Here is a 27,214-nt window from a genome sequence, read left to right as displayed (position 1 = left end):
CCTTCCTGAAAGATAAGTTCGGTTTGGGCACGCACACATTTTTTAAATATTTACAACTGTGCAGTTATATAGCTAACCTTCTTCAAACTTCTCCGACCACATTCTCGAAAAATACACTCATGGATTTGATCTTGAGGAAAGCCCGTATTGGGGCCCTTTATCAAAATCTTTTGACTGGTCTTCCAGATGATCTCTCCTCCCAGAACTCGAAAATGGATTTTAAATTAGGAACAGCTGGTACAGACATTGTTCAGGCTTTGGAACTCTCAAATTCAGCTTTAATATCAGGAAGCCTTTGCTCTCAAAGCTATATGGCATTATTCGACTTGTATTATACCCCTAATAAAATATCTAAATGGGGAGGTGGCGGGGTCCAGGGTTGTCGGAGGTGTGCCTTGCTGGCAGCTAATGACGTACATATGTTTTTCTCATGTACCAATTTGGATGAATTTATTCAAGATGTACAATTTGTCATCATTAATTCTTTAAAAATTTCGGTTGTACTCACAGCGGAGCTGGTAATAATGGGTTCTGAAATGCAAAGTGTTAGGTCAGTTTGGGAATCTGCTTTTCTTTCTATCGCAATGGCACTGCTGCGGTTATGCATAACTTCTGAGTGGATTAATCTGGTCCCTCCCACCTTCCCGAATTGGAGAGCAAGGATCCTAGCTATCTATAAGTTGGAATCCGCCGTATTTTTGAGAAGTGGCAGGAGGAGACGGGAGAGGGGTTTGAAAATATGGGCACCATTTAAGCATTGGCTGAATAATTAGTGTTTTCTTTTTGTATTCTATGCTTTGCATTAAGACATTGTTTGATATTATGGTCTTAATCTATATATGACATGATCTGTAATAGCTGTATTATATTGCCATGACCTGGATTTCTTTGGTGTAATTTCTGTCTATTGTCAAGCTTTTTAGATAAAAAAAATAAAAAAAGAACTTTTGTTTGGAATAAAAAGATTGCCAGAGTGAGGCTCCCGATTTTGCAATTAGATACCAAGTTGGGTGGGCTTGCTCTATCAAATATTTTTTTATATTATGAAGCAGCATTACTTGACTATATAGCATGTCTGCTGTCGACACCTTACCAGATGTATAATTTTTTTCTCAGCAAAATGATCCAGGAAACCGGATCTCTACTTCCGCCTTTTTTAAAGACTGCAAAATTTCCCAAAAAAACTCGCTATAAGACATTGGTAGAATTTTCATATCGTTAACGTCGGGTTTTTAAGCTAAAAGATTTCTCTGTTTTTTTTCGTTAAAATTAACCGAGTGACGTGGCTTAGGATTATATATTCTCTCTGCCCTATTAAAAAAATGGAACGACTCCGGCTTAGGGGTTCTGAGCCAACTAGTCATCCAGGGCAGCGTGATTACCTGGCAGGAAGCTCAAGCCAGATGTATGGGGTCGAATAAAATTTCCTTTTTTGAATTTCTTCAAATTATCAACTTTTTAAAGAAGTACCATTTTATCTCTTGCATTCCTCCTGGTAAAATTGCCTCAGCATTATATGTTGCAAGATTAACTGGTGTCGGGAACTGGTATAGTTTACTAAACCAGCAGGATGAATCTCTTTTGGTACGAAAGATGTTGGAAAAAGTTGAGGGGGAAATACTCAATGTGTTTTTTCATATCAAGATTGGCAAAAGATTGCGTCTTTAGGGAATAAAGCCCTGAGAGCAGCTAACTATTAAAGGATAGCTTTTTTTGCTAACTGGATGGTATATTATACTCCAGAAGCGTTAAATAAAATCGATCCAGAAGTGCGGAATAGTTGTTTTCGCTGCGGGACTTTGGCAGCCGGAGGATTGCGACATATTTTTTTCACATGTCCCAAGCTTCAAGTTTTTGGGGAACAAATATGTGTGTATTTTAGTACCGCAATAGGGAAAACTTATAAACCTTCTCCAGAAGCAGTTATGTTTGGCATAGGTAGCAAAAAAGTGTTACTTTCTGAATCGCAAGGGCACTTTTTGGGCATTATTATGTTAGTTGCTCGTTCACTGATATTACAAAACTGGAGATCAATGGTAATACCTACATTTGGGAAATGGATGAAAAAAATGCAACGTACAAAGTGTTTTGAAGAGGCTTATGCCAAGCGGGTGGGCTCTATAAAGAAATGTGCAAGGGTCTGGGATCTTTTTTTTCTGATTAAGAAATTAGTTTTATGTCTCTCTTGGGTGTTTAACTAAGACGCGATGTGCTTTCAATGTAAAATATTTTTCTTTTCCTTGTCTTCACAATAATGTGCTGATTCTTGTTGTTTCTTGATGGTACAGCTCAATAAAAAAAAAAATAAAAAAAAAATAAAGATACCCACTGGGGTCCAACATTGTCAGTCCATCCCAGCAACACACACCTGGGACTACAGCATTCTGGGAGTTGTAGTTTGCTAACGAGCTACAGGAAGTTGCCATCATGTGACGGTGGTCAGCGGATTTCCGCCTATGGGATAGACTCTAGACAGTTTAAAAGGTGGGGGTGTGAGTCTATACTTACATTCAGCTGCATCTGAGGGAGGCCAAAAGGCAGAAATGCATTATGCAACAGCTGACTTATTAAAGGTTTCCCGAACGCATATATATACTGATATTTAGGGTGCTGTACACATTTTTGTTGTTAAAATGATTTTATTTTGGTGATGTAATATTTTTATATTTACTTTAAACATGTGTATAAAGTGGTTTAAGTAAATTTCAAACATTTGTTTCACATAAAAAGTGATTTTTCAAATGTTTATTAATGATAATTTATTTATTTTGCTGATATTATTGGAGTCAATACCATGTTAATCAATATTTTCAGCATATTACATGTTTAATTAAAAGTGACAATATTCTTTCGGATAGTTTTGTTTTTGTAATAAGTAAAAATCGATATTTTTAACACCAGTATTTGTGTTCGCAATCTTTATGGTTTTATTATTTAAGTATGGGAAGTCCTAATTTTGTTATTGATATTTATTCTCCGATATTTTTGTGTTTCAATACATGCACTTATAGTATGTCAGTCATCTATGAATGATTTTCAATTGTTTCTGGCCTTTGAAAGAATGACTAAAATGAGTTTAAATTCTTTGGCAGGTGACCAGTATGTTGCTGACTGTGTCAGCAACATATTAAGGAAATACTACACAATAAGGTTTATTCAACGTGCTAAATAAAGGACTCTGAAGTATCCTCCATGCATTTGATGCTATTGCTGTCATTGTCCTTGGCAATAAATTCAATGCTGAAACCTCTCGGTTGAAGCCATTTGTACACTTTTGTTTTTAACCCCTTCAGAGCTGATGACAAAGCCAGCTCGTCATGGGCGTTACCTGCGCTACGCGGATGACGAGCTGGCTTTGTCATAATCAGGGCATTTTTTTTTCAGCGCACAGTGGGAAAACGCGGTAGCGCGGTAGGGGTTAAGTCATTCACGGATTGGCAGCTATATGCGAGTTCTCCATGGTGAACATCACAATTATTGCATGCCACAAAATACTCAGAAAAGCATCATATGTGAGCCCAGCAGTTAGCATTGTTTCACTCCCTTGAAAAAGATCCGTTTGTGCAGTGATGCACTTTGAATCTAGACTTTAGAACAATGGACAGCACCCCTCGAGATTAAATAGACAGTTTGTGATAAATGATGTCTCAATATTTGTTAATATATATAAGAATAACAGGAGGGGACCCATAGACCACGTTGGGATGGGTGTATACTGTAAATAAGAACAATTCCCAACAGGTGTCAATTAGAAGACAGTTTCAAAGGTGTATGCAATATGCATTACAAAAAATGAACAGAAAGGAGTCTCTGCGTTTTTTTTTAAAAAGGGTATTATTCACCACTTTAAGAGCAAGGCAGGTCTATAGCATAGTAATACAGTTAAACAGCACTGTACAGATCAAATCGTGTGACAACCCGGTAGCACTTGGTGAAAAGTGATATATACATAAATATATACAGTGGGTGATAGTGATAGTGCAAGTGCTGGGGTGAAACAGCGTGGTTGGCGCGTTGTGACAATTGGTGAAATATATACAGTAGTGGCTCCAAGGATCAAGTTGTAATCACTTAAAACAAGAATAGGTCAAATTTCCAGGAGTACAAAACATAATGGGCGCCATAGAATTTAAGCTGTGTGGTCGACGGCGTTTCGATCCCCGTCAGTCGGGATCGTCATCAGGACTGGGTTGTCGATGAAACAGTGAAGGCCACCCACGGCAGAGTCGCACTGGTGGTGATACGGGTGTTCCCTAGTGGGTCCAAGGCTGAACGGCAATTCGGAGGGCTTGGTTCAGCGGGAGCCGGCGGCGTCTGAACGGCAATTCGGAGGGCTTGGTTCAGCGGGAGCCGGCGGTGTCTGAATAAATCCGGACGAAGGGGCGATGAATACTATCGCAGATGGCTGGTGCTCGCAATGAATGCAGGAGCTCCCGCTGAACCAAGCCCTCCGAATTGCCGTTCAGACGCCGCCGGCTCCCGCTGAACCAAGCCCTCCGAATTGCCGTTCAGCCTTGGACCCACTACGGAACACCCGTATCACCACCAGTGCGACTCTGCCGTGGGTGGCCTTCACTGTTTCATCGACAACCCAGTCCTGATGACGATCCCGACTGACGGGGATCGAAACGCCGTCGACCACACAGCTTAAATTCTATGGCGCCCATTATGTTTTGTACTCCTGGAAATTTGACCTATTCTTGTTTTAAGTGATTACAACTTGATCCTTGGAGCCACTACTGTATATATTTCACCAATTGTCACAACGCGCCAACTACGCTGTTTCACCCCAGCACTTGCACTATCACTATCACCCACTGTATATATTTATGTATATATCACTTTTCACCAAGTGCTACTGGGTTGTCACACGATTTGATCTGTACAGTGCTGTTTAACTGTATTACTATGCTATAGACCCGCCTTGCTCTTAAAGTGGTGAATAATACCCTTTTTTTTAAAAAACGCAGAGACTCCTTTCTGTTCATTTTTTGTAATGCATATTGCATACACCTTTGAAACTGTCTTATAATTGACACCTGTTGGGAATTGTTCTTATTTTCAATATTTGTTAAATCACATATAACATTGTCATGGTTGTTTTCCCAATGGATATATAGACAAGAGACTTTAGATCTTCAATTTTCTTTCTTTTATTCAGTTTTTCATTTTCTTTAAAATAATCGCTGATAGCCAAAGAGGCTCTTTGGCTATCAGCGATTATAGAGAAGAGACTTTAGATCTTCAATTTTCTTTCTTTTATTCAGTTTTTCATTTTCTTTAAAATAATTGCTGATAGCCAAAGAAGCTCTTTGGCTATCAGCGATTATTTTAAAGAAAATGAAAAACTAAATAAAAGAAAGAAAATTGAAGATCTACAGTCTCTTGTCTATATATCCATTGGGAAAACAACCATGACAATGTTATATGTGATTTAACAAATATTGAGACATCATTTATCACAAACTGTCTATTTAATCTCGAGGGGTGCTGTCCATTTTTCTAAAGTCTAGTTAATCAAGGAAGTGGGGTCTCCTTATCTTCCTTGTTGGGTTTGTATAGGGATTACATTCCTGGCTCTAGCACCTTCGCCTTGGACTCAGTCGCGGTACTTAAATAGTGGTGCAAACGTCTTTGCCTTAATCCCTAAATAAAAAATTCTCTTCTATGCACTTAGAATCTGTTGTTTGACAACGTGCCCATATGTCTGTCATGAGGTGGATAGACTGAAAAGCCCTCTCCTTTAGAGCTTTGCCAACCAATTGCAGCACTTGATAGTGAAGTGCTGGCACAGCAATAGAGGAAAAATAGGTTTAGCTTGGAAATTTCCATATTGTGCAGAGGGTCTGTGAAATAGGCAGGAACGAATGACGGACACAGGAAGGTGAAGGGTAAACCGCAGTTTATTTACTCTGACAAGCGTAGGTATAAAACGACCCCAGCCACAACAGGTAACAGCTTCACTGTCTCTCCGCGGCGCTCGCCTTGGAACCCTGGTCGCGGTGACATTCTAAGTGATGTCACCGCGAGCAGTTCCATTACAGTCCGAGCTGCCAAAGAGGGGGGGAGGACGCTGGTGGGAGATACCACACATCCCCCTTCCCTACAGAATGAGACATAAGACATGAAACATATTAAAACAGGTGTACAACAGAAAGTTACATCATCACATATTGCTCTAAATATTTGGGCGGTCTGGTCACTCTCCGGCTTGTCCTACCACCCTGGTGAGGGACAGTCCCCTGTTCCCTGGGAGGGGAACCCTTACTCTTCTCGGAATTGCTTTCACGCCCTCCTTCCCTACAGGAATCCTGCCCGGGGGTGATACCTCACAACTCTTCCCAGGTTCCAGATCTTTCCTTCCTGGGTCTTAACAGCATTCCTAAACAATTTTGTAATCTTAGTGGGCCTACTGTATTCAGACCAACTTGCCCTGCCAGTAGGCGTCCTGATCTTAATATCGTCTCCGACTTTGAACCCTGCCTCATGTGTTGAGTGGAGTCTGTCAAACCTTTCTTTCCTCTCAACCACTGCTTCCCTCTGTCTCTCTAGTCCTTTCGCTTCTTTGGAGTGGTCTGACCATCCCTTGTGCCACCCTATCCAGCCAGGCGACAGTTTTGTGTTGGGTATTCTTGCCCGGAGCAACTCAAAAGGGGGGACGCCCGTTGTTTGGTGGGGGGTAAACCTGTATGCTTCTACCCGTCTCCATACTTCTTCCTTCCAATTCATGCCGCTGGTTTTGGCCAACTGAATGCTCTCTTTGAGAGTCTTATTAAAGCGCTCGACCATGCCATTGATCTCAGGGTGGTACAAAGCACAACGTTTGTGTGTGATCCCCCTCTCCTCAAGGAAGTCCTCCATCTCTTTCGAACATAGTTGCACCCCATTGTCCATGAGTAGACTTCTAGGTTGTCCCTCTCTACTGAATAACTCTTGTAGGAACACAATGACGGTCTTCGTTGTGATTTCTCTTACAACCCTTACTTCCGGCCATCTGGAGTACAGATCTATGAGCACCAGAATGTACGGCGTGCGCACTTCACCCGTCAGCGGGCCAACGATGTCCAACGCCAACTCTTCCCAAGGTCCTGATGGGGTGGCCTACACACCATTGGAGGTGTGAGTTGTTTCAGCACTTTGTCGCTGATGCTGTACGGGATGCAGTCTCTTACTTTTCTTTCAATGGCGAGGTCCATGCGCGGCCACCAGTAGTCTTCTCTCAATATTTGTTTGGTGTTGGTGATGCCTAGGTGGCCATCATGAGCCATATCCACCAGATCTTCTCTCACGGCCGTGGGAGGTACCAACCTTGTCCCCCTGAACAGACAATTGTCGCCCACAGACCGCTCATCTTTGACAATCCAGTATGGCCGTAGAGCGTCGTCCCGCTTATCTTCAGGTTTCCATTTTCTTTTGACTCTTTTGCACACAACATCCAAAACCTCGTCAGACCTCAGTGCTTCTTTCCATGTTTCTTCTCCGATGGCTCTCTGAATTATAGCACACACATTTTCCTCTTGGTAGTCTTCAATTTCCTCTTCCACTATTCCCTCCGATTCGTTCTCATCATTTTCCCTCACCAGTTGTGACAAACAGTCTGCTGCCAGATTTTGCGTTCCAGGGACATATTCAACACGGAATGTGTATTCTTGGAGACTTACAACCCAACGTCTGATCCTGCTAGAGATCGCATCAGGCCCTTCTTGCCGAAAACCTCCACCAATGGCTTGTGGTCCGTTCGAAGAATGAACTTTGTGCCCCATAGAAAGTCTCTGAATTTGCCCAAAGCCCAGAACACCCCCAAGGTCTCTCTTTAGATCACGGAGTAATTGCTCTCTGACTTCTGTAGGGATCTTGAGGCGAAAGCTATCGTTTCTTCTCCGCCTGTTCCTACTTGGGTGAGGACCGCCCCTAGCCCCTTGGCACTTGCGTCGGTGGTAACTACAGTCACACGACTGGGTATGAAAGATTTCAGGCTGGGTGCTTCTGCGAGTGCATTCTTCACGTCCTCAAACTCTCTTTGGCACTCGTCACACCATTTGAACACTGTGTCCTTTTTTTAGTAGCTGTCGCATCGCAAATGTCCTTCCTGCAAAGTTCTGTATGAATTTGCTGTAGAATTCCAGCATTCCCATGAAGGACTTGATTTCGTCCTTGCTCTTCGGGGGCACCAAGTTTGTAATGGGGTTCTGGAGCTCTGCTTTTGGACGGATTCCCTCTGCTGTTACTTTATGTCCCAAAAAGTTTAGTTATTTGCAGCCAAACACACACTTTTCTCTTCTCACAGTTAATCCTTGCGACCTAAACCTGAACAGCACTTGTCTCAACCTCTTGTCGTGTTCCTCATGGTCTCTGGCGTGCACCAGTACATCATCCTGGTACCATAGGACGCCGGGGATCTCTTTCAAGATGTTTCCCATGATTCTCAGGAACACGGCTGCCGCCGATACCAAGCCGAAAGCCATCCTCCTGAACTTGAATGCGCCCATGGGCGTAACAAACGCCGTGAGTTCTTGCGACTCCTCGTGCAGCTTGATCTGAAAATAAGCGGAGGTAAGGTCAAGTGTGGAGAATACCCTTGCGCCCTCTAGCATGCTCATCATCTGGGTGATGTTGGGCAGTGGAAACCGGTCGACCACAACCTCCTTGTTCAAGGCTCTTAGGTCAATGCACAACCGAACCGGCCCATCCTTTTTCTGGGCTGCTACAATGGGCGCAAGCCACTCTGTCGCTTCCACTGGTTCGATGACTCCTGCCTTGCGCAGTTTCTCCAATTCCGCCTTCACCGCGTCTTGGATGGCAATGGGCAGCTTCCTTACCTTGGCTACCACTGGCTTTGCGTCTTCCTTCAGTTTGATCTTATGGCAGTAATTCTTCAGGCACCCAAGTTCTTCACTAAATACTTCTTTGAACTCCGTCACCAAATCTTCCTTTGACTCTTGTACTTCCTGTATCAAGATTTGGGGATTGCTATTAGGATTGAGATAGACCGCCAACTCCTTCTGTGCCTGCCAGCCCAGGATGTTGTCTCTGACTGTAGATACATAGACCTTGGACACTGTTGTCCTGTCCCTGTATTCAACTGTGTCCCAGAAATAACCTTTCATTGAGATGGGGCGACCAGCATACCCCCTGGGCCTTACATCCATCCTTCTCAAACTAACCTTCCCATTAGACACCCGTGAAAATTCCTTTGCACTGATGATTGTTATTCTTGAACAGGAATCAAATAATGCCTCTACTTCAGTACCCTTTACTTTTATGGTGTCTTTGGGGCTGCAGACCTGACCTTCACCTACTTGCACAACAATCCCGTCACACACTGTGTCTTTGGAGTTACAGATCAGACCTGACTTGCACGACTATTTCGTCACATACTGCGTTTGTCCTGTCCTTACTCATTTTTCGAAATCCCTGTCCGCTCCTGCAGTATTGCCTGAAATGCCCTTTCTTTCTGCACTTGTTACATGTGAATTTGAGGGCCGGGCACTCCTTGTCATTGGCCATGTGCCCCTGTTTTCCGCATCTATAACAGGTACCCTTGAACGACCATCCCATTCTGCTGTCTTTCTGCTCTTTCCCTACTATTTTCTGTCCTTTGACTACAGACACAGTCTCACATTCAGTCACGACTTCGCTTACTCTGGGTTAGTCTTCGCTTTTTTTCTCACCACTGTCCTGTTTGATTTCACGGACGCACTGCAGCATGTGTTCTACCTGTTTTGCAACTATTATGACCTCCCTCAGTGGTGGGTCATCTTTCAACCATAACTCCTCACGTACGCGCTCCAACCTACACACTAACACAAACTGGTCCCTGATCCTCTCTTCATTAGCGCCTCCAAACTTACATGTCGCTGCAAGTTTTGGTACGTCAGACACAAAATCTTCTACTGACTCGCCTTCCTTCTGTACCCTTTTTCCGAAATGGTACCTCTCCATTATAGTGCTAGTCTTGGGAAGGTAATGCAAATCCAAATTCTTAAGACTGATTTCTAACTCATTCAGGCCTCTCGCTTCCTGTGCCCCCAGTTCTGGTAGATGATCTTACACCTCTTCCCCCACCACCCCTAGGTAATATGCTAATAGGGCTACTTTCCTTTCTAACCCTAGTTTTGGGCCACATACCGTTGCATAGTTCAAAAACACTTTCTTTTACTTTTTCCATTGTATTGTAGGCTCCCCTGGGTTAGTCAGAAAAAATGGTGGTGGTGTCACACTTTGCATGATGTTATTATTACCAAGGGCCCACCCTTAATATGTGGAAAGATTTTTTTCTTGAGGTACAAAAGGGGTTTTGAATGGGAGCCAGGTTAGAGTTCCATAGTGGGTTTGTACAATTATGGTGAGATGTACAGAGCAGTTCTACCCTTTCTGTAAAATACCAACAAATTTCACATATGCTGCAACAAACTCCCAACCCACTAGGTGGCACTGATGCGCTAGAGTCAGTTCCCCATTAAGGTGAGATGTACTTGGTGGTTGCCCTGAAGTATTCGTTTCGAAAGAACACCATACAGTCTCTCTCTTCCTGACAACGCGATTGCCTCCCTGTCCAGGAGTCAGCAGTGGTTTCCCTTAGAAGTCCCTTCCAGTATTAATATGATTTGCAACCAACTCCACGAAAGGAAACAACAGGTTTGTGGAAAGGAAAAGTTTTTGCCCACTCGATATGGAGAAGATGGGGTTACTCCGCAGTTGCACCTGGTTAATTTTTCCACACGCTACTGTCCTTATCTCTCTTTCGCTCAGGAAATTCTAGACCATACAGTCGCATTGCGCCGCTCCCCTCCTCGATTACCTCGCTCTATGACACCGACAGAGTTCGTCAAAAGTCTGTCAATAGTCACCGCGATGCGCGCCGGCCAGTTTATTTCCTCATTCACACCACAAGGGGCCGCGCTGTGACTCACCGCTGCTATTCTTCGCCTTCAGGAGCCCTCTGTTGCACAACGATGCACTGCTAGATTGGGCTTACCGCTCTCCTTGGTTTATACCGCCAACCTTCCACTACTGGGGCTTCTCTTCTCGGCTGTTAATTAACGGTGACAGCTGGTTTCTTTAAACTACCCAACCAGGCGCGGCACTGATACAATTCAAGATAATCACCACGTTGGGATTGTGACCCTTCCTTCTTCAACACATCAGTTTTTCTTCTCTCCGTACACGATCTGCTCTTGTTTTTTTTTTCACTGAAGTTATTAAATAATTTCAATTCCTTGCGCGTTGAGGTCGCTCACCCTCTTTGACCCTCGTTGCCAGATAGGCAGGAACGAATGACGGACACAGGAAGGTGAAGGGTAAACCGCAGTTTATTTACTCTGACAAGCGTAGGTATAAAACGACCCCAGCCACAACAGGTGACAGCGTCAATGTCTCTCCGCGGCGCTCGCCTTGGAACCCTGGTCGCGGTGACATTCTAGGTGATGTCACCGCAAGCAGTTCCATTACAGTCCGAGCTGCCAAATAGGGGGGAGGACGCGGGTGGGAGATACCACAGGGTCTCCACTAATTCGAGGAGCCTCTCTTCTACAAAGCAAAAAAAAAGGGAAGAGGTCAAGCACTAACCATTTTGTCTGTTTCCCATTCTAAACATGGACATTCTTATGCATTCAGTAGTACGGTCACTTCTTGGTAAACATACCCTTGATTGCTGGTTATTGTAACTGTCTTTTTTGTGATGTCTCTGGTAGTAGCGGGCTACCCCTGCAGAACCTTCCAAGTATTTTAGCACTGCAGGTAAAGTATTAAGCAGATATACCCACGATGGGCTCATACATGGGGTTGCCCTTTACCCACCCCCACCATCAGTAACTCAGCAATGTCAGAAAAGAAAATTAAATTAATTTAAAAATTACCCGAACATGAATGGACCAAGAAAGTGTGTAACTACCCCAGCAAAATATTTTTAAAAGCAGCAGAAAAAAAGTAAAACGCAATTTGTAATGTTTATTGACCACCTGTGTTAAAGGAACTGCCCCTCGCACCGGGAAGATACACCTACTGTTTCTGCTGACTTGTTTCCCTATATCTCGCATTACAATTTCTCCTCAAATGGGACTCTTATTATGCAATGTGGTGCAATTCCAGTAACTACGCATGAGTTTAGTTATGTGAAATTACTAAAATTACGCCAGCATAATTACAATTTTGCTCAGAACAGACATGCTGCTGTTATTAAACAAAATTAATTGACTACCGAAAAATTAGAAGCTGATATTTAATGACACAATTTGGATACGTTCCTGAATAATTAAAGATTATAATTCGTGAGATTTTTTTTGAGTAAAGGACACTTAATGCTCGTATACCATTTCCTTTGCTGATATGGTGACTCATGAGGTTTTAAGAGCTTTCTTATAGATGTGTATTAACTTCTGATGTCTGAGACCCGGGTCTGTGACAACGGTGTAAACTTTGGGATGTTTCTGAGTTCTAAACCTATGTCATTTCTCTAGCATGACTATTAGATCAGCTGTCTCAAGCTGTAGAACTGGAAGAACTTCAGTATAGCTTTGCTTTCAGAGGACTATAATCTGATGAGAGTCAGACTTGTTACTTCCTGGAATAGAAGATTAATTGATGAAAGCTGTTTCCATATTATCTGTAATTGTATGGCAGACATTTTCATTTAGATACTGTATTGTATAATGCAAATTTGCCCAAAGTTTCAGAAAAGTATTAGGGTGTGAATCCCCACAAATCTATAACAACGGGATTGTCCTAATCCAATCCACAGACAGGAACCTGGAACTACTAGACAATCTGTTCCCCACTTTCGTACAGCACCTCTCCAATCCACGGACCCCACTCAGTCCGATCACCCTTGACCTCGCAGCCCCCAACCATTACGATGCCAACACAACTCAGTCCCTAAACGACACGCACCTCTCCTCCACCACTGGCACCGCCGTCATCCACCCACCTACTGCAACCACTTCACACTCCTCAATCACAGACTCAGATCTCTCCCCGACATACACCAGCCGCACCCCCTCCCGTCCCACCAACACCCTGACCTCCATTCATACCACTCCCATTCCTCTCTCCCCTGACAACACAGCCCCCAACCACAACGCCTCTAACCTACCTCAGCCCCAAAAGAACACGCACCTCTCCTCTACCACCGGCACCTTAGTCATACACCCACCTGCGGTTGATACCTCACACCCCTCAATCACAGACACAGTTATGTCACTGTGACAGGGTGAGGCCGCGTGCGATAGGGGGGGGTGCTGTAAGTGACTGGTGGGCACCTGGTTCTGACCCGGCACATCATCCTTCTTTGCAGACCGATCCATGGAACACGGAGTCCGAGGAGTACGCCGAGGAAGAACGCGGCTCCTTTAACTGGACTTACACTGAGGAGACGGATCCGCCCACTGTACACGTCAGCCGGCCTGGATTGGCCAAAAGTGAGGAAGCAATGTGGATGGCGTGTGACGTCACCCCCGAATTGTCGGAGAAGAGTGAAGACGGAGAACCAGGAACCGGAGACGAGAGAAACGGAGGAAGAAGCGGAGAACCCGACGAACAGCTGGGAGCTAGCGGAGGAGCGACCGAGGGGAAGCCAGGAGGTCAACGACCCTGCGAGTCGCCGTGCCACTCTCCCGGGGGAGGAGCGTGGCTTGCCCAGGTACGTCAGCGTATGGCGGCTTGGGTGGGGAGCAAGCGTGTACTTTAGTGTAAATAGCCCCGTGTGAGATCCTGCGTCCCCCTTCCCCCTCTTGTGTCCATTTATCCCGCGTTTACTCCACCTCACAGTCTGTTTCCTCCCCTCACCACTGCACCGCATTATACTTGATTGTGTGAGCACGAGTGGTGTCTCCCTACACTACACCCCTGGGACCCCGGTGCATGCCCTCCCTGAGGACGCTAGAACTAACGGCCCCTTTCTGCTTGGTCTCTCCTTTCCCTGGGTCACCGGAGCCACGACGACGGCCATAAACACCCCACCATCCGTGACCAGACCTCGAGGGGGCAGCGACACACAACCTAGGAGAGGAAGTCCTTCCAAACGTCACAACGGAACCCAGTCAGTTCGCGAGGGAGAGACTTACGTTCCGAACCCGGAGAACTCTCATGTTGAAATCCCAACGGGGAATACCAATAAAACCCTCCTTAACACCAAGAATCAGTGTACTGCCTGTTCCTACACCACCATCCGATACCTCCCCGACTCCTGGTACACAGGGCCCGTCTACAGTGGTGTCAGAAGTGGGATTTACTCCCTCTGAGCAAGACCCGATAATGGACCAAGTGATACAGACCTTAATCGATGGCCAACAGAAACTGGAATGGGCTATCGGCCAACAAATCAGCACAGCTGATGCAGACAGAGCCCTGTTTCGTAGCACCATGACCCAACAAATGGACAATCTGCAGAAGGTAGTGGCATCCCCCGGTACGGCTATGTCAGGAGATCGACGGCCTCAAGGACCTCATCCTTCGGGGGTATCCCTGCAGAAGTACGTAGTGGGCGAAGACCCGGATGCCTTCCTGGTCAATTTCGAAAGAGCTGCCCGTGCATGTGGGTGGTCTGAGGACAAGTGGCCCTTCTTCCTCGCTCCCTTATTGACAGGAGAAGCGCAGACAGCATACCAGGTCGCTAACCAAACAGGTACGGCCACCTATATTGAGATCAAAGGGGTGATCCTGGACCACCTCGGTATGGACGCAGAAGCCTACAGGCTTAGGTTTCGCAAGGAAAAGGGCATCACCGGAGAAAACCCAAAGACGTTATATCTACGTCTGAAAATGGCGGCGGAAAAATGGCTGAGACCCGAAACCCGGAGTAAAGAAGAAGTCATGACAAGTATAATCCTGGAACAGTTCATGGAAACCCTGCCCTACGGCACACAAAGATGGTTGAGGCAACATCCAGGACTAACAGCTGCTCAGGCGATTGAAATGGCGGCCAACTATACTAGAGCCGCTCCACGCACTTTTCCCTGGGAACCGGAGAAGCCATCCAAAAGCACCCTCCCTCCGCCCAAACCGGAAAGAAAAAAAGCCGTCTTTGAACCCCTAAAACCACGGCCCTTCCGGCCCGACATAACCCCTCTACGGGGGCCTCAATGCTTCGAATGTGGGGAGTGGGGCCACATCGCCCGGTTGTGCCCCAGAAGAAAACCGACGGAGGAACCCATGGAAGTGGGTTACATACCCAAGGCCGTGATGTACAGCGCAGAGATGGGGCCCTCCTACTACGTAAGGGTACGGGTAAATCACACGCCAGTAAAGGCACTCCTAGACTCCGGCTGCAGACAGTCTGTAATACGGGGGAAACTAGTACATCCCTCACAGATAGGGCAGGAGGGCGAAGTACACATACGATGCGTCCATGGGGATGTCAAGACGTATCCCATTGCCCGTATCACCATACACTCCCCGGGGAGGGAACCCTGTACGGTAAAGGTAGGAGTTGTGAGTGCCTTACCTGAAGAACTGATATTGGGGGTGGACAATCCGCAGTTCCTAGCCTTGTTTAAACGGGAGTTGAACAAACATCCGACAGAAGCCTACCTGTCCTCCGAACCATGGGTCCTAGACAGGGGGTTCAAGTTTGCACAGTCCAATGACCCGTCTCTCCTGAACGCTTGGGAGGCCGCCCACGTCGCCCAGACCACGGGAGCACCCCAGAGATACCCCCGCTTCACTATGGAAAACGGCCTGTTATATCGGGAGGGAAAGGAGGGAGAGCCCAGGCAACTGGTGGTACCGAGTGACTTCCGAGAACAGATATTGTTCTACGCACACACACATTTGACAGCAGGGCATAGCGGCACAGAGAAGACCACACAAAACATACTCCGATTGTTTTACTGGCCGGGGATCTACAAAGAAACCGAGACGTATTGTCAACAATGCGAGGTGTGCCAGAAGAAGAACATGTCCAGACCACCAGCAATCCCGTTACAACCCCTACCTGTGATAGGCAATCCATGGGAACGTGTCGGCATGGACCTCATAGGGCCCCTGCCCCGCTCCTCAAGGGGGCATACCTACGCCCTAGTGTTGGTGGATTATGCCACCCGTTTCCCGGAGGCCTTTCCACTAAGCAGCCCCACCACGAAGAACGTAGCCGAAAAGCTCGTTGAACTATTCTCAAGGGTTGGGTTTCCCCGTGAGATCCTGACGGATCAGGGGACGCCCTTTGTGTCTCGCATGATGAAAGAGGTATGCAAGACATTGGACCTCCACCACATCCGTACGTCTGCATACCACCCCCAAACGGATGGCTTGGTGGAGAGGTACAACAGGACTCTCAAGAACACCCTAAAGAAACTGCTGTCCACCGAGAATAAGGACTGGGACCGAATGCTCCCGTTGGCTCTGCACGTAGTAAGGGCACAGGTCCAAAGTAGCCTTGGATGCTCACCCTTTGAGCTACTGTATGGCAGGCAACCAAGGTCCCTGCTCGACATAACCAAGGAAACATGGGAGCACGAGGAGGCCAACGAACAGCGGTCCCTCCTGGACTACACCCAGCAATTGAGGTCGCGCTTGGGAAAACTGAGGGAACTGGCGTATGCAAACCTGCAGTCGGCTCAAACAAGACAGAAGCGACAGTACGATAAAGGCAAACGCTGGAGATCCATGAATCAAGGGGACTGGGCTCTGGTGCTACTTCCTTCCTCCACCCAGAAATTCAGGAGCGAATGGAAGGGGCCGTATCGTGTTCTGGAAAAGATTGGCAATACCACATACCGGCTACTAATGTCTCCCACCCGCAAGCAGACCTTTCACATGAATCTCTTAAAAAAATGGCTGGGTCCTACACCCCGATCAGCCAATTTGACCCTTCCAGAAGGGGGCGAAAAAACAACCTTATCCGAACTACCCATCAACCCGGAGTTGTCCGACAAGGAGAAACTTGAACTGCTGAGCGACCTCCGCCCTTTTTCCCCCTTGTTTTCGGACACTCCTGGTTGCACACACTTGGCAGAGCACGAGATCAATACAACCCCGGGTAGTAGGGTACAGCTAAGAGCCTATCGTATACCAGCAGCAAAAAGGGCTGATGTGAGGAAGGAAGTCGCGAGCATGTTAGACCTCGGCGTCATCAGGCCCTCAAAAAGCAACTGGTCCTCCCCAATCGTGATGGTGCCCAAACCTGATGGGTCCACCCGTTTTTGTATGGACTTCAGGGCACTAAACGCCGTCTCATCCTTCGATGCGTTCCCCATCCCCAGGGTGGACGAACTGATTGAGCGAATAGGGGAAGCCAAGTACATCACAACGCTGGATCTGACAAAGGGATACTGGCAGGTGCCTTTGAGAGAGGAGGATCGCCACAAGACCGCCTTCGCCACTGAGGACGGGTTATACGAGTTCAATGTCCTTCCCTTTGGCCTACACGGGGCACCTGCCACGTTCCAAAGGCTCATGAACACGGTGTTATCCCCCCATGCCGGCTATAGCTCCGTATATTTGGACGACATAGTCATATTCAGTCAGACCTGGACTGAACACCGAGAACATGTCACCAGGGTTATGGCCTCCTTGAGAGACGCCAGATTGCACGTGAACGCCAAGAAATCCAGAGCGGCTTACTCTAAAGTGAAGTACCTTGGGTTCATGTTAGGGGACGGAGTGATAGCTCCCCAAGTGGAGAAAATCAAAGCCATCACCGAAACTCCGTTTCCTAGGACAAAAAAAGAACTAAGGGCCTTTTTAGGCCTCATGGGCTACTATCGACGGTTCGTAGAGAACTTTGCCGACATAGCCACCCCCCTGACGAACCTGCTCCAAAAATCTGTTAGGAACAGCCTGCCTGTTCCTCCTACACTGGAAGCCAAAGCAGCCTTCGAACGACTGAAGAATGCCATCACCACCAGTCCGGTGTTAATACCACCAAACTTCGATAAACCGTTCATACTAGTCACGGATGCGTCCGACTCAGGAATCGGGGCTGTACTGTCTCAGACAGGGGAGGACGATATGGAACACCCGATACTGTATATAAGCAGGAAACTACACCCCCGTGAACAAAGATACCCCACAGTCGAGAAGGAGTGTCTGGCGATCCGATGGGCGGTAGAGAAGCTTCGTTACTATCTGGAGGGGAAGGCCTTTACCCTGTACTCCGATCATGCCCCTTTGCAGTGGATGCATAAGAACAGGACACAGAACGCTAGGGTACTGAGGTGGTTCCTCTTCCTCCAGCCTTATGCATTCACGGTGGTACATAGGAAAGGGAGGGACAACGGGAACGCCGATTTCCTCTCTCGCATGCCCGTTCTCCCCAAACGGGAGAATGCAGGGGGGGAGGTGTGTGACAGGGTGAGGCCGCGTGCGATAGGGGGGGGTGCTGTAAGTGACTGGTGGGCACCTGGTTCTGACCCGGCACATCATCCTTCTTTGCAGACCGATCCATGGAACACGGAGTCTGAGGAGTACGCCGAGGAAGAACGCGGCTCCTTTAACTGGACTTACACTGAGGAGACGGATCCGCCCACTGTACACGTCAGCCGGCCTGGATTGGCCAAAAGTGAGGAAGCAATGTGGATGGCGTGTGACGTCACCCCCGAAGTGTCGGAGAAGAGTGAAGACGGAGAACCAGGAACCGGAGACGAGAGAAACGGAGGAAGAAGCGGAGAACCCGACGAACAGCTGGGAGCTAGCGGAGGAGCGACCGAGGGGAAGCCAGGAGGCCAACGACCCTGCGAGTCGCCGTGCCACTCTCCCGGGGGAGGAGCGTGGCTTGCCCAGGTACGTCAGCGTATGGCGGCTTGGGTGGGGAGCAAGCGTGTACTTTAGTGTAAATAGCCCCGTGTGAGATCCTGCGTCCCCCTTCCCCCTCTTGTGTCCATTTATCCCGCGTTTACTCCACCTCACAGTCTGTTTCCTCCCCTCACCACCGCACCGCATTATACTTGATTGTGTGAGCACGAGTGGTGTCTCTCTACACTACACCCCTGGGACCCCGGTGCATGCCCTCCCTGAGGACGCTAGAACTAACGGCCCCTTTCTGCTTGGTCTCTCCTTTCCCTGGGTCACCGGAGCCACGACGACGGCCATAAACACCCCACCATCCGTGACCAGACCTCGAGGGGGCAGCGACACACAACCTAGGAGAGGAAGTCCTTCCAAACGTCACAACGGAACCCAGTCAGTTCGCGAGGGAGAGACTTACGTTCCGAACCCGGAGAACTCTCATGTTGAAATCCCAACGGGGAATACCAATAAAACCCTCCTTAACACCAAGAATCAGTGTACTGCCTGTTCCTACACCACCATCCGATACCTCCCCGACTCCTGGTACACAGGGCCCGTCTACAGTCACCCACACACACCAACACAACATGTCATCCACACACACCAACACCCACACACACAGACACAGTTATGTCACCCACACACCAACCGCCCCCCTCCCCCCTTTCACCAGCCCACATTCCCATTCTTCTCACCCACGACACCACAGCTCCCACTCACAATCCGCCCAACCAAGTTCAGCACCAGACCGACACGCACACAGACAAACCCCACCCCTTACTCCTCCCCACTCTCAGCCCCCACTTCCACCCATTAACCATCCACACTGAGCACGCCTCTATCAATTCAACTTCGACTCCACCAAAAAGAACAACATACAATCACACTCCCCCTCCCATTCTCACCCCCCATTACCCTACAGGCGTCCCCATCACCACTAACACACGCCCATCCTCCACCATGCACTCTCCACCTACCACCAATACCCTCCACCATACTATGTCATCCTCCCACAACCTTCCAATACCCACTACCAACACAAATACCACACTAGTCTACGTTATGGCCTCCCTCCTCCAGCTCAAAGAAGACATTCACATCATCAAACAACTACTCTGCACGCATTCCAGTCACTCCTCACCCACCACTCTCCTCAAGCTCAAACAAGACATTCACATCATCAAACAATTACTCGGCACACATCCCAGACACCCCGCACCCGCCTTCACCAGCTCCACCCGTCCTAACAGGACCACCACTTGGTTGGCTGACTCGCGCACTCAACGCCCCCCGCACTGGACCTCAATCCCTGTTCGCAATCGGGAAAACCGTCCGCATCGCTCCTGCAACACACTATCAGACCTCGACACAGTTACCCTCCTCCGCTCCTACGACCCAGCTCCCCTTACCAACATACCCTCCACACTCCGCGCCATTCCAACGATTCATCCAAATCCCCTTAGACCCCCCACGCAAAACAACAGAATTTCTATCCTTAGTAACCTGAGAAAAGTCCCCCTCTCTCTAGAACACCCTTCCACCCTCGACACACCCCGTCTCAAATGCACCCTCCTCAACTGCAGATCGGCCTCTAGGCACTCCTCTGCAATCGCTGATCTCATCTTATCACTGGACCTTGACCTTATCATCATGACTGAAACCTGGCTAACTGAATCTTCTACACCCATATTGGACATACTGGTTCCCCCCAATTACCACATCACCAGACTAGACAGGGTTGGTCAAAAAGGTGGGGGGATCGCATGTATACACAGGAGTAACCTCTCTGTCTTGAAAGTAACCTTTCCTTCCCTACCCTCCCCAACCTCCTGTGAATACATTTGCCTCGATATTATCAGTGAGGGCAAACCGATATGCTCTCTTCACGGCATCTACCACCCACCAGGGGACAACTCTATCTTCTCGCAACAAATCATGGATTTGATCACAACCAATTCAGGGCGACAACTCACACAAATATACCTTGGTGACTTCAACCTTCACTGGAACGATCATAATGACGCGGTGGTAAATAGTCTTAAAAACTTCCTCGACGCCCTTGACCTCACCCAAATTTGCAACAGCCCGACCCACGAGAAAGGCTCCATCATCGACCTTATCATCTCCAAAGAGGACTCTATCCAACTCGATTCTATCCAACCCTGTGACTGGTCAGATCATCACATTGTCACGTTCTTCATCAACGAAAAAGTCAAATTTAACCCGGTTCAATCCTTAAAGCCCAAAGTCTGGAAAAGAGACCTGAAAAAACTCAACCCAAACCTTCTACCCCCCAACAGCTGCAATATATTACTTCCTCCCAATGGCGTTACGGATATACAATCCTTGACGGATCACTATCTCAACGCTATGACCTCTATAGTTAACGAAGCTGCACCTATGCAGCTAAAAAGAGCATCCACAAAAATGTCCAATCCTTGGTACGACGGGAGTCTCAATGATGATAGACGGGCCACGCGAATGGCAGAGCGCAACTGGAGATCAGCGCCCTCCGCACTGCATTTAAAAACGCTGAAGAAAAAGAAAAATGCCTACTTCAGGAAAATAAAACGCTCAAAATCAGATTTCTTCAGCCCTCAGCTTGACCAAGCCAAAAATCGTCCGAGAAAGCTGTTTGAGCTAATCAGAACACAATCCAAGGAACAACCCCAACCACTCAGCACTGTGGGCGAAGCACCCTCCGGTGAAGACGTCGCTTCTTTCTTTATCCAAAAAACAGACAACATAAAGAACGATCTCCTCATTGATGTAAGTCTCTACCCCAAACCCCTCTGCACAGCACCCACTGAACCAAAAAACAATGCTACATGGTCATCCTTTGCCACCTACTCGGAAGAAGAAATTGGTAGACTGCTCAGCACTGTGAAACCAGCCAACCACCTCACGGACCCCCTTCCTGCCAATGCTGTCAAAGACCTTACCCCGTCGCTCCTCCCACTCTGGACTAAAATTATCAACAGCTCACTTCAACAAGGGACCATCCCCGACTCCCTCAAAGTTGGACAAGTCACACCACTACTAAAGAAACCTACAGTCGACCCCTCTGATCTAAATAATTACCGTCCCATTACCAATATTCCGACCCTTGCCAAACTGCTGGAAAAATGCGCACAAACTCAATTGACTAGACACATTAATCAGTTTGATCTACTCAACCCTCATCAATCAGGCTTCAGAGCGGACCACAGTACAGAAACTGCTATGATTCACATAATTGACGACGCCCTCCAAATCCTGGATCAAAACGATACCTGCCTCCTTATCCTTCTTGATCTCTCTTCTGCATTCGACACCGTCAAACATGAGAACTTACTCGAGCTCTTAAACACAAGAATGGGTTTATCTGGAACTGTGCTCAAGTGGTTCACGTCCTTTCTACACAACAGAATGCAGAAATTCAAGAGTAACAACTTGATGTCTTCTCCTATACCGGTATCGATAGGCGTCCCACAAGGATCCTCCCTATCCCCAACTTTGTTTAACTTAGTTATGGAACCTCTCACCACCTTGCTACAAGCATCCAATGTTCAATTCCACATGTACGCCGATGACACCCAACTTTATCTCAAAGTACAATCACCCAAAGACATTATGCTCCTGAATGCGACGATCAGAAGCACCCAATCATGGTTGGCCGCTAATCATCTCAAACTAAATGCTCTTAAAACAGAGTTCCTCTTGATCTCACCTCCTGCGAAGACCACTACCACTCAAATCTGGCTTAAACACCTAACCGCACTCAATGTTCATCCCACCATCGTGGACTCAGCAAAATCTCTAGGCATAACACTTGACACCAACCTCAACATGCAGGAACACATCAACAAAGCAACTAAGGGGGCGAACTACCAGATCAATACCTTAAGTAAACTCAAACCCTTCCTTCCGGCCAAAGATTTCCAAACTGCGGTACAAGCTCTAGTCATCCCCCGAATAGATTACGGCAGCATCCCCCTCTGCGGTCTCCCACTAACTACCACGGCACCCATAAGAGCTTCTTTAAACGCCGCAGCGAGACTCATCACCGGATCAAAAAAACACTCACACATTTCTCCTGACCTGAGAGCCCTGAACTGGCTGCCTTTTGAAGCCAGAATACATCTGAAAATCGCCTGCATCACGCACAAGGCTGTCCACCTGAGTGCACCCGGATATCTCGCCCAGAAGCTGACGATCTCCGGAGGCTCTAGAAAGACCAGAGGCACAAACAATCTCCTGCTAAAGCCCCAAAGATTCCGCAAGGAAAAACGTATAAACGCTCCTTCTCAGGAATGGCACCCAGGATCTGGAACTCACTCCCCCCTGAAATCAGGCTCATCTCCTCTACCATACTTTTTAAGAAAGAAGTAAAAGCTATCCTCATGGCTAAATACACTTGAATTATTATTGGGGATGATTTTACAGACATTGTACCATTCAGTTATACTGATCTTTTATGCTTTTTTGTATGACTTGTATTATTGACATGCCTGATTGTTTACGCTATCAATTATTTGTACCTGTTACATTAGTGATGTATCTGGCTGACTATGTTCCCACATGTACCTTCCCCACCCCAATTGTTATTTACTCACACGCTGTTTCCTTTCGTCTGTAAAGCGCTCTGATATCTGCAAAGATCTTGTTTGCGCTATATAAAACTTTCAAAATAAATAAATAAATAAAATAAATCATTAGAAGGGAAGATAGGCCTTACTCCTTTTCCTTGAAGCTGTGCTCATTTGCGTCAAATAATAATTGCCTCATCTTTAGGAATTTTATCAGTTGTCACCCTGAAGGTCTCTTCACAGTATTCAGGCTTCCTCTTGTTAGTTGATTGCTATGTGCAGTTTGAGACAGCAATGTCTGCCACACCTGTTGGAAATTTTACTAGCCACTACTGGTAAATAACATGCAGATTAGGTACATTTCTGAAAGCAAAAATGTTGATTCCATATCTTTAGTCAGCTATCAAGATTTAAGTTGTGTAAATTACCACTGTAAACGTGTTCTCTTCTCCACAGATTAGCTACGGTGCAGGACTCCCCATCCTGAGTGACAAAGTCCAGTTCCCATCCTTTCTTAGGACGGTGGCTAGTAGCTCTTTTCAGGTAGAAGCTATTGTTCAGTTACTTCTCCACTTTGGCTGGACATGGATTGGAATTCTTGTCTCTAACAATGACTTTGGTCTTCAAGGAAGTCAGATGCTTAAGGAAGCAGCAGTACGGAATGGCATCTGTATTGAAATCTTTGAGACTCTTCCCACCCAAGCCAGCAGGGCTTCCCTAGCTCATGTCATTCACAGTATACAAGCTTCCACTGCCAAAGTGATTGTCTGTTATGCATTTGCAGTGCATATGGCCCCTATTCTGAATGAAATATCTCGTCAAAGGATTGCTACAAAAATATGGATTGGAGTGACAAGCTGGATCCCCTCACCAGTGTTTTCCCAGACAGGTCTGTGGGAAACATTGAACAGGACGCTGGGACTGACACTGCAGCGAGGAGAAATACCTGGGTTCAAAGAATTCCTCTACAGCATTGACCCATGGATGGGTTCTGAGGATATATTCCTAAAGTCATTCTGGGAGCAGGTCTTTAGTTGCAAATGGCCAGAAACAATAATAGAAGACAATTTTGGGAACATGACAGATCTGAAAGGGTTATGCACTGGGAGGGAAAAACTACAACTGCTCGATACTTCTGTGTTTGAGGTTAATTATTTCTTATTTCCCTACTATGCATACAAAGCCACCTATGCCTTGGCCCAAGCGCTGCATAATCTGCTCCATTGTAAACCACAGGACGGTCCCTTCCCCAACAGGTCATGTGCAGATCCTGAAGATTTTCAACCATGGCAAGTGAGTGCACCTATGTATTGACACTTTCACTGGTTCTAATCATAAAACTGGAGTATCATTCTGAATTATTTCAATGCATCAATCATGTTTTTAAAGACTCAATGTTGATCAAGTCAGGTTCTTTCAAAATTCATCTTTATCCATATTATTGTCATATTCTGTTTACAGATGTTGCACTATGTAAAGAATGTTTACATGAAGAGCTCTGCTGGCATTGAAAATGTTTTTGATTCAAATGGTGACACCCCACCATTATATGATGTGTTATATTGGCACATGACATCCAGTAACAGCAGCAGCTTTGTAAAAGTGGGGACCTACAATGGCCAAGCTCCTCATGGTTTAAAGTTCATCATAAACGAGAGCGCCATCTTATGGGGTGGAAAACACACTCAGGTGAGATCAATGTTTGATATCCTCACTGTAAAAGAGTATGAATGTGTTAGCCATGAAAGCCTTACCTGGAAAGGTAGCAACAGGAATTATTAAATATTAAGTTAAAGAATATAATATTTTTTTGATGGATTGCTAAGTTATATCAAAATGTTGACATATGTCAGTGAACTTGTTCATTTGTTGTTTAGGATTTTGTGTATTGCATAACAAGGTCCTTTTATACACAGTACTAAAGCAGACTATGCATGGAGTATCACTAAGCTGATTAATAGAAGCTCCTGTTTTAGTATATATGCATGTCTATGTACACTCATTAAGTGTCTTTTGGCTGATTATCTGCATGTGCTACATTATAACTAAATTCTAATTAACCCCACACATTCTGTTCTGATATCATCCCCGTATAAGAAATAGTCAGAATGCTCAATCTCAAACTAACTAAAACTGTACTTAGCCTTCCTTATTCTACATCCTCTTGTCTCCTTCACACCCAATAAGGCATACAGTATCTTGTTAGTCTCCCAAATGATTGATACCATACACCAGGATGTCATCCTAGAATGCTAGGATGCTACAAACGCACTTTGAAGTTTTCATAACAAACATACTGAAATGCAGTTACTTCTCAGCAGATGGTGTATTTTTGCAAAATAGGTTACTTCTCACTACTGATATCAATGCGTATACTAAACTTGTCTTTCTGTTTATAGACAACAACTATTGGGGAAAGTCAGTTGGAGTAATCTTCGCTTTCACATGATATTCAAATTCTGACTAATCTAATTTCTTTCTAGACACACAACTTCTCGGAACACACCATCCAAACCTCTAGCAAGTTCATAAAATGTATTCAAAGTTCTTTTTTTAATCATTTTCATTTTTTTTATTTTGTCACTAAGAAAAAGAAAGCACACAGTATTTCTTGCATTACTCCTGGTGAAAATCAGAATATCCATCTACAGATATCTCTCAGATTCAACCGTTATAGTCAAAGCTTTTACAGCTACATATGTTTCTGTAACCTATTAACGTCGAACATCTTGAAAGTGGTTCCATGAAGGTCTCTGTTTCCTGCTGTGTTTTCTAGACGACCATTACCTCTATAAACAGTTTCCTCCATACAGAGAAGGAAGGCAAAATTCTTGAAGAGTTCGAGAGGAAAGCTAAGGATTTTGTACTGCTTTACTGTATCCATCCCAAGACAATGTGCACTCTATGAGGTTATCTCAGGACTCACGTACTACCTCAACGCTGCTCAGCTTACAAGGACTTTCCAAACGTATATGTAGAATAGGACTTTATTGTATGAATCTTACTCAAAAACTGCTGTGAAGCGCTCTGATACCCTCGGGTCAGGCTAGCGCTATATACAACTCCTTAATAAATAAAATAAATACATTTTATCAAACAGCCATTTCACTTATTGTTTCCATTATCACCTCTAGTGTCAAAGGCAGGTCAAGTTACTACTAGTCTAATTTTAGGAGGGTCGGGATGTAAAGGTCCTGGAGTAGAGGGTTATCAGTTTCTTCTACCCCCTGGGATCATGCATTGGAGAGTTCTTTTGAACAGTCTGCAAAGGCACCTATCACTTACCTTCATCCCACAAAATCATATATTTTTGCATTGTTTTTGAAGACTGCCTCATAATTAGACGGGCCATTCAAGTGTTTGTTTGTTTTATGTCCATATGCAAACATGCACCTCAGAAAAGCTCTCCAAATATGCCTGTCTGATTTGTATTGCAGTTGTTTTATCTTTCTTAAGATTAAGTCGATTCAAAAGCTTTGAGTAGTTTGGCATCCCCTCTAGCAACAGTGGTTTGTTTTAACTTGCAAATCATTTTCTTTGTAGTTGTGACTCTCAGTTCTTGGTGTTCACCTTACCACAGGGGTTGATCATGTTCTTTCCTCAAATGAGGGTCCTGAAGCACTCACACACGGTGGATGGCAATGAAACCAAGTCAAGTTGATACTAAAAATTAAAATTTCGTTCCTTGATCAGTAATACCAAGATGTTGTCTTATAATAATCACCAGGTATTCAGGTACTAGATAATGTGTGGTCCTCCTTTTGAATGGTACAGCTTCAACCCTCCGGTGAAAAACCCTGTTGAAGGATACACACTCCTGCTACCCAGATCCGTTAATGGCGGGAAGAAAAATAAATTGGCAACAGAAGGATTGATGATTAACAGAATATAAGGTGTTTTCTGTTTAACCTAGATGCCTGCCCAGC

General features: G+C 46.0%; 1 protein-coding gene across 1 annotated transcript in view; it reads left to right on the top strand.

The window, feature by feature from the left end:
- LOC144785041 (extracellular calcium-sensing receptor-like) overlaps positions 1 to 27,214 on the top strand; it is a 105,359-nt gene that overhangs the window by 30,674 nt on the left and 47,471 nt on the right. The window contains exons 2-3 of the mRNA XM_078664161.1: positions 23,745 to 24,581; positions 24,750 to 24,977. Coding sequence (XP_078520287.1) covers positions 23,925 to 24,581; positions 24,750 to 24,977 — 885 coding nt within the window. The 5' untranslated portion in view covers positions 23,745 to 23,924. The remainder of the gene's footprint in view (positions 1 to 23,744; positions 24,582 to 24,749; positions 24,978 to 27,214) is intronic.

Source organism: Lissotriton helveticus, chromosome 10, assembly GCF_964261635.1.
Source record: "Lissotriton helveticus chromosome 10, aLisHel1.1, whole genome shotgun sequence".
NCBI lineage: Eukaryota > Metazoa > Chordata > Amphibia > Caudata > Salamandridae > Lissotriton > Lissotriton helveticus.
The sequence above is the reverse complement of the archived record's forward strand: the minus strand, read 5'-3'. Positions and strand labels throughout refer to the sequence as shown.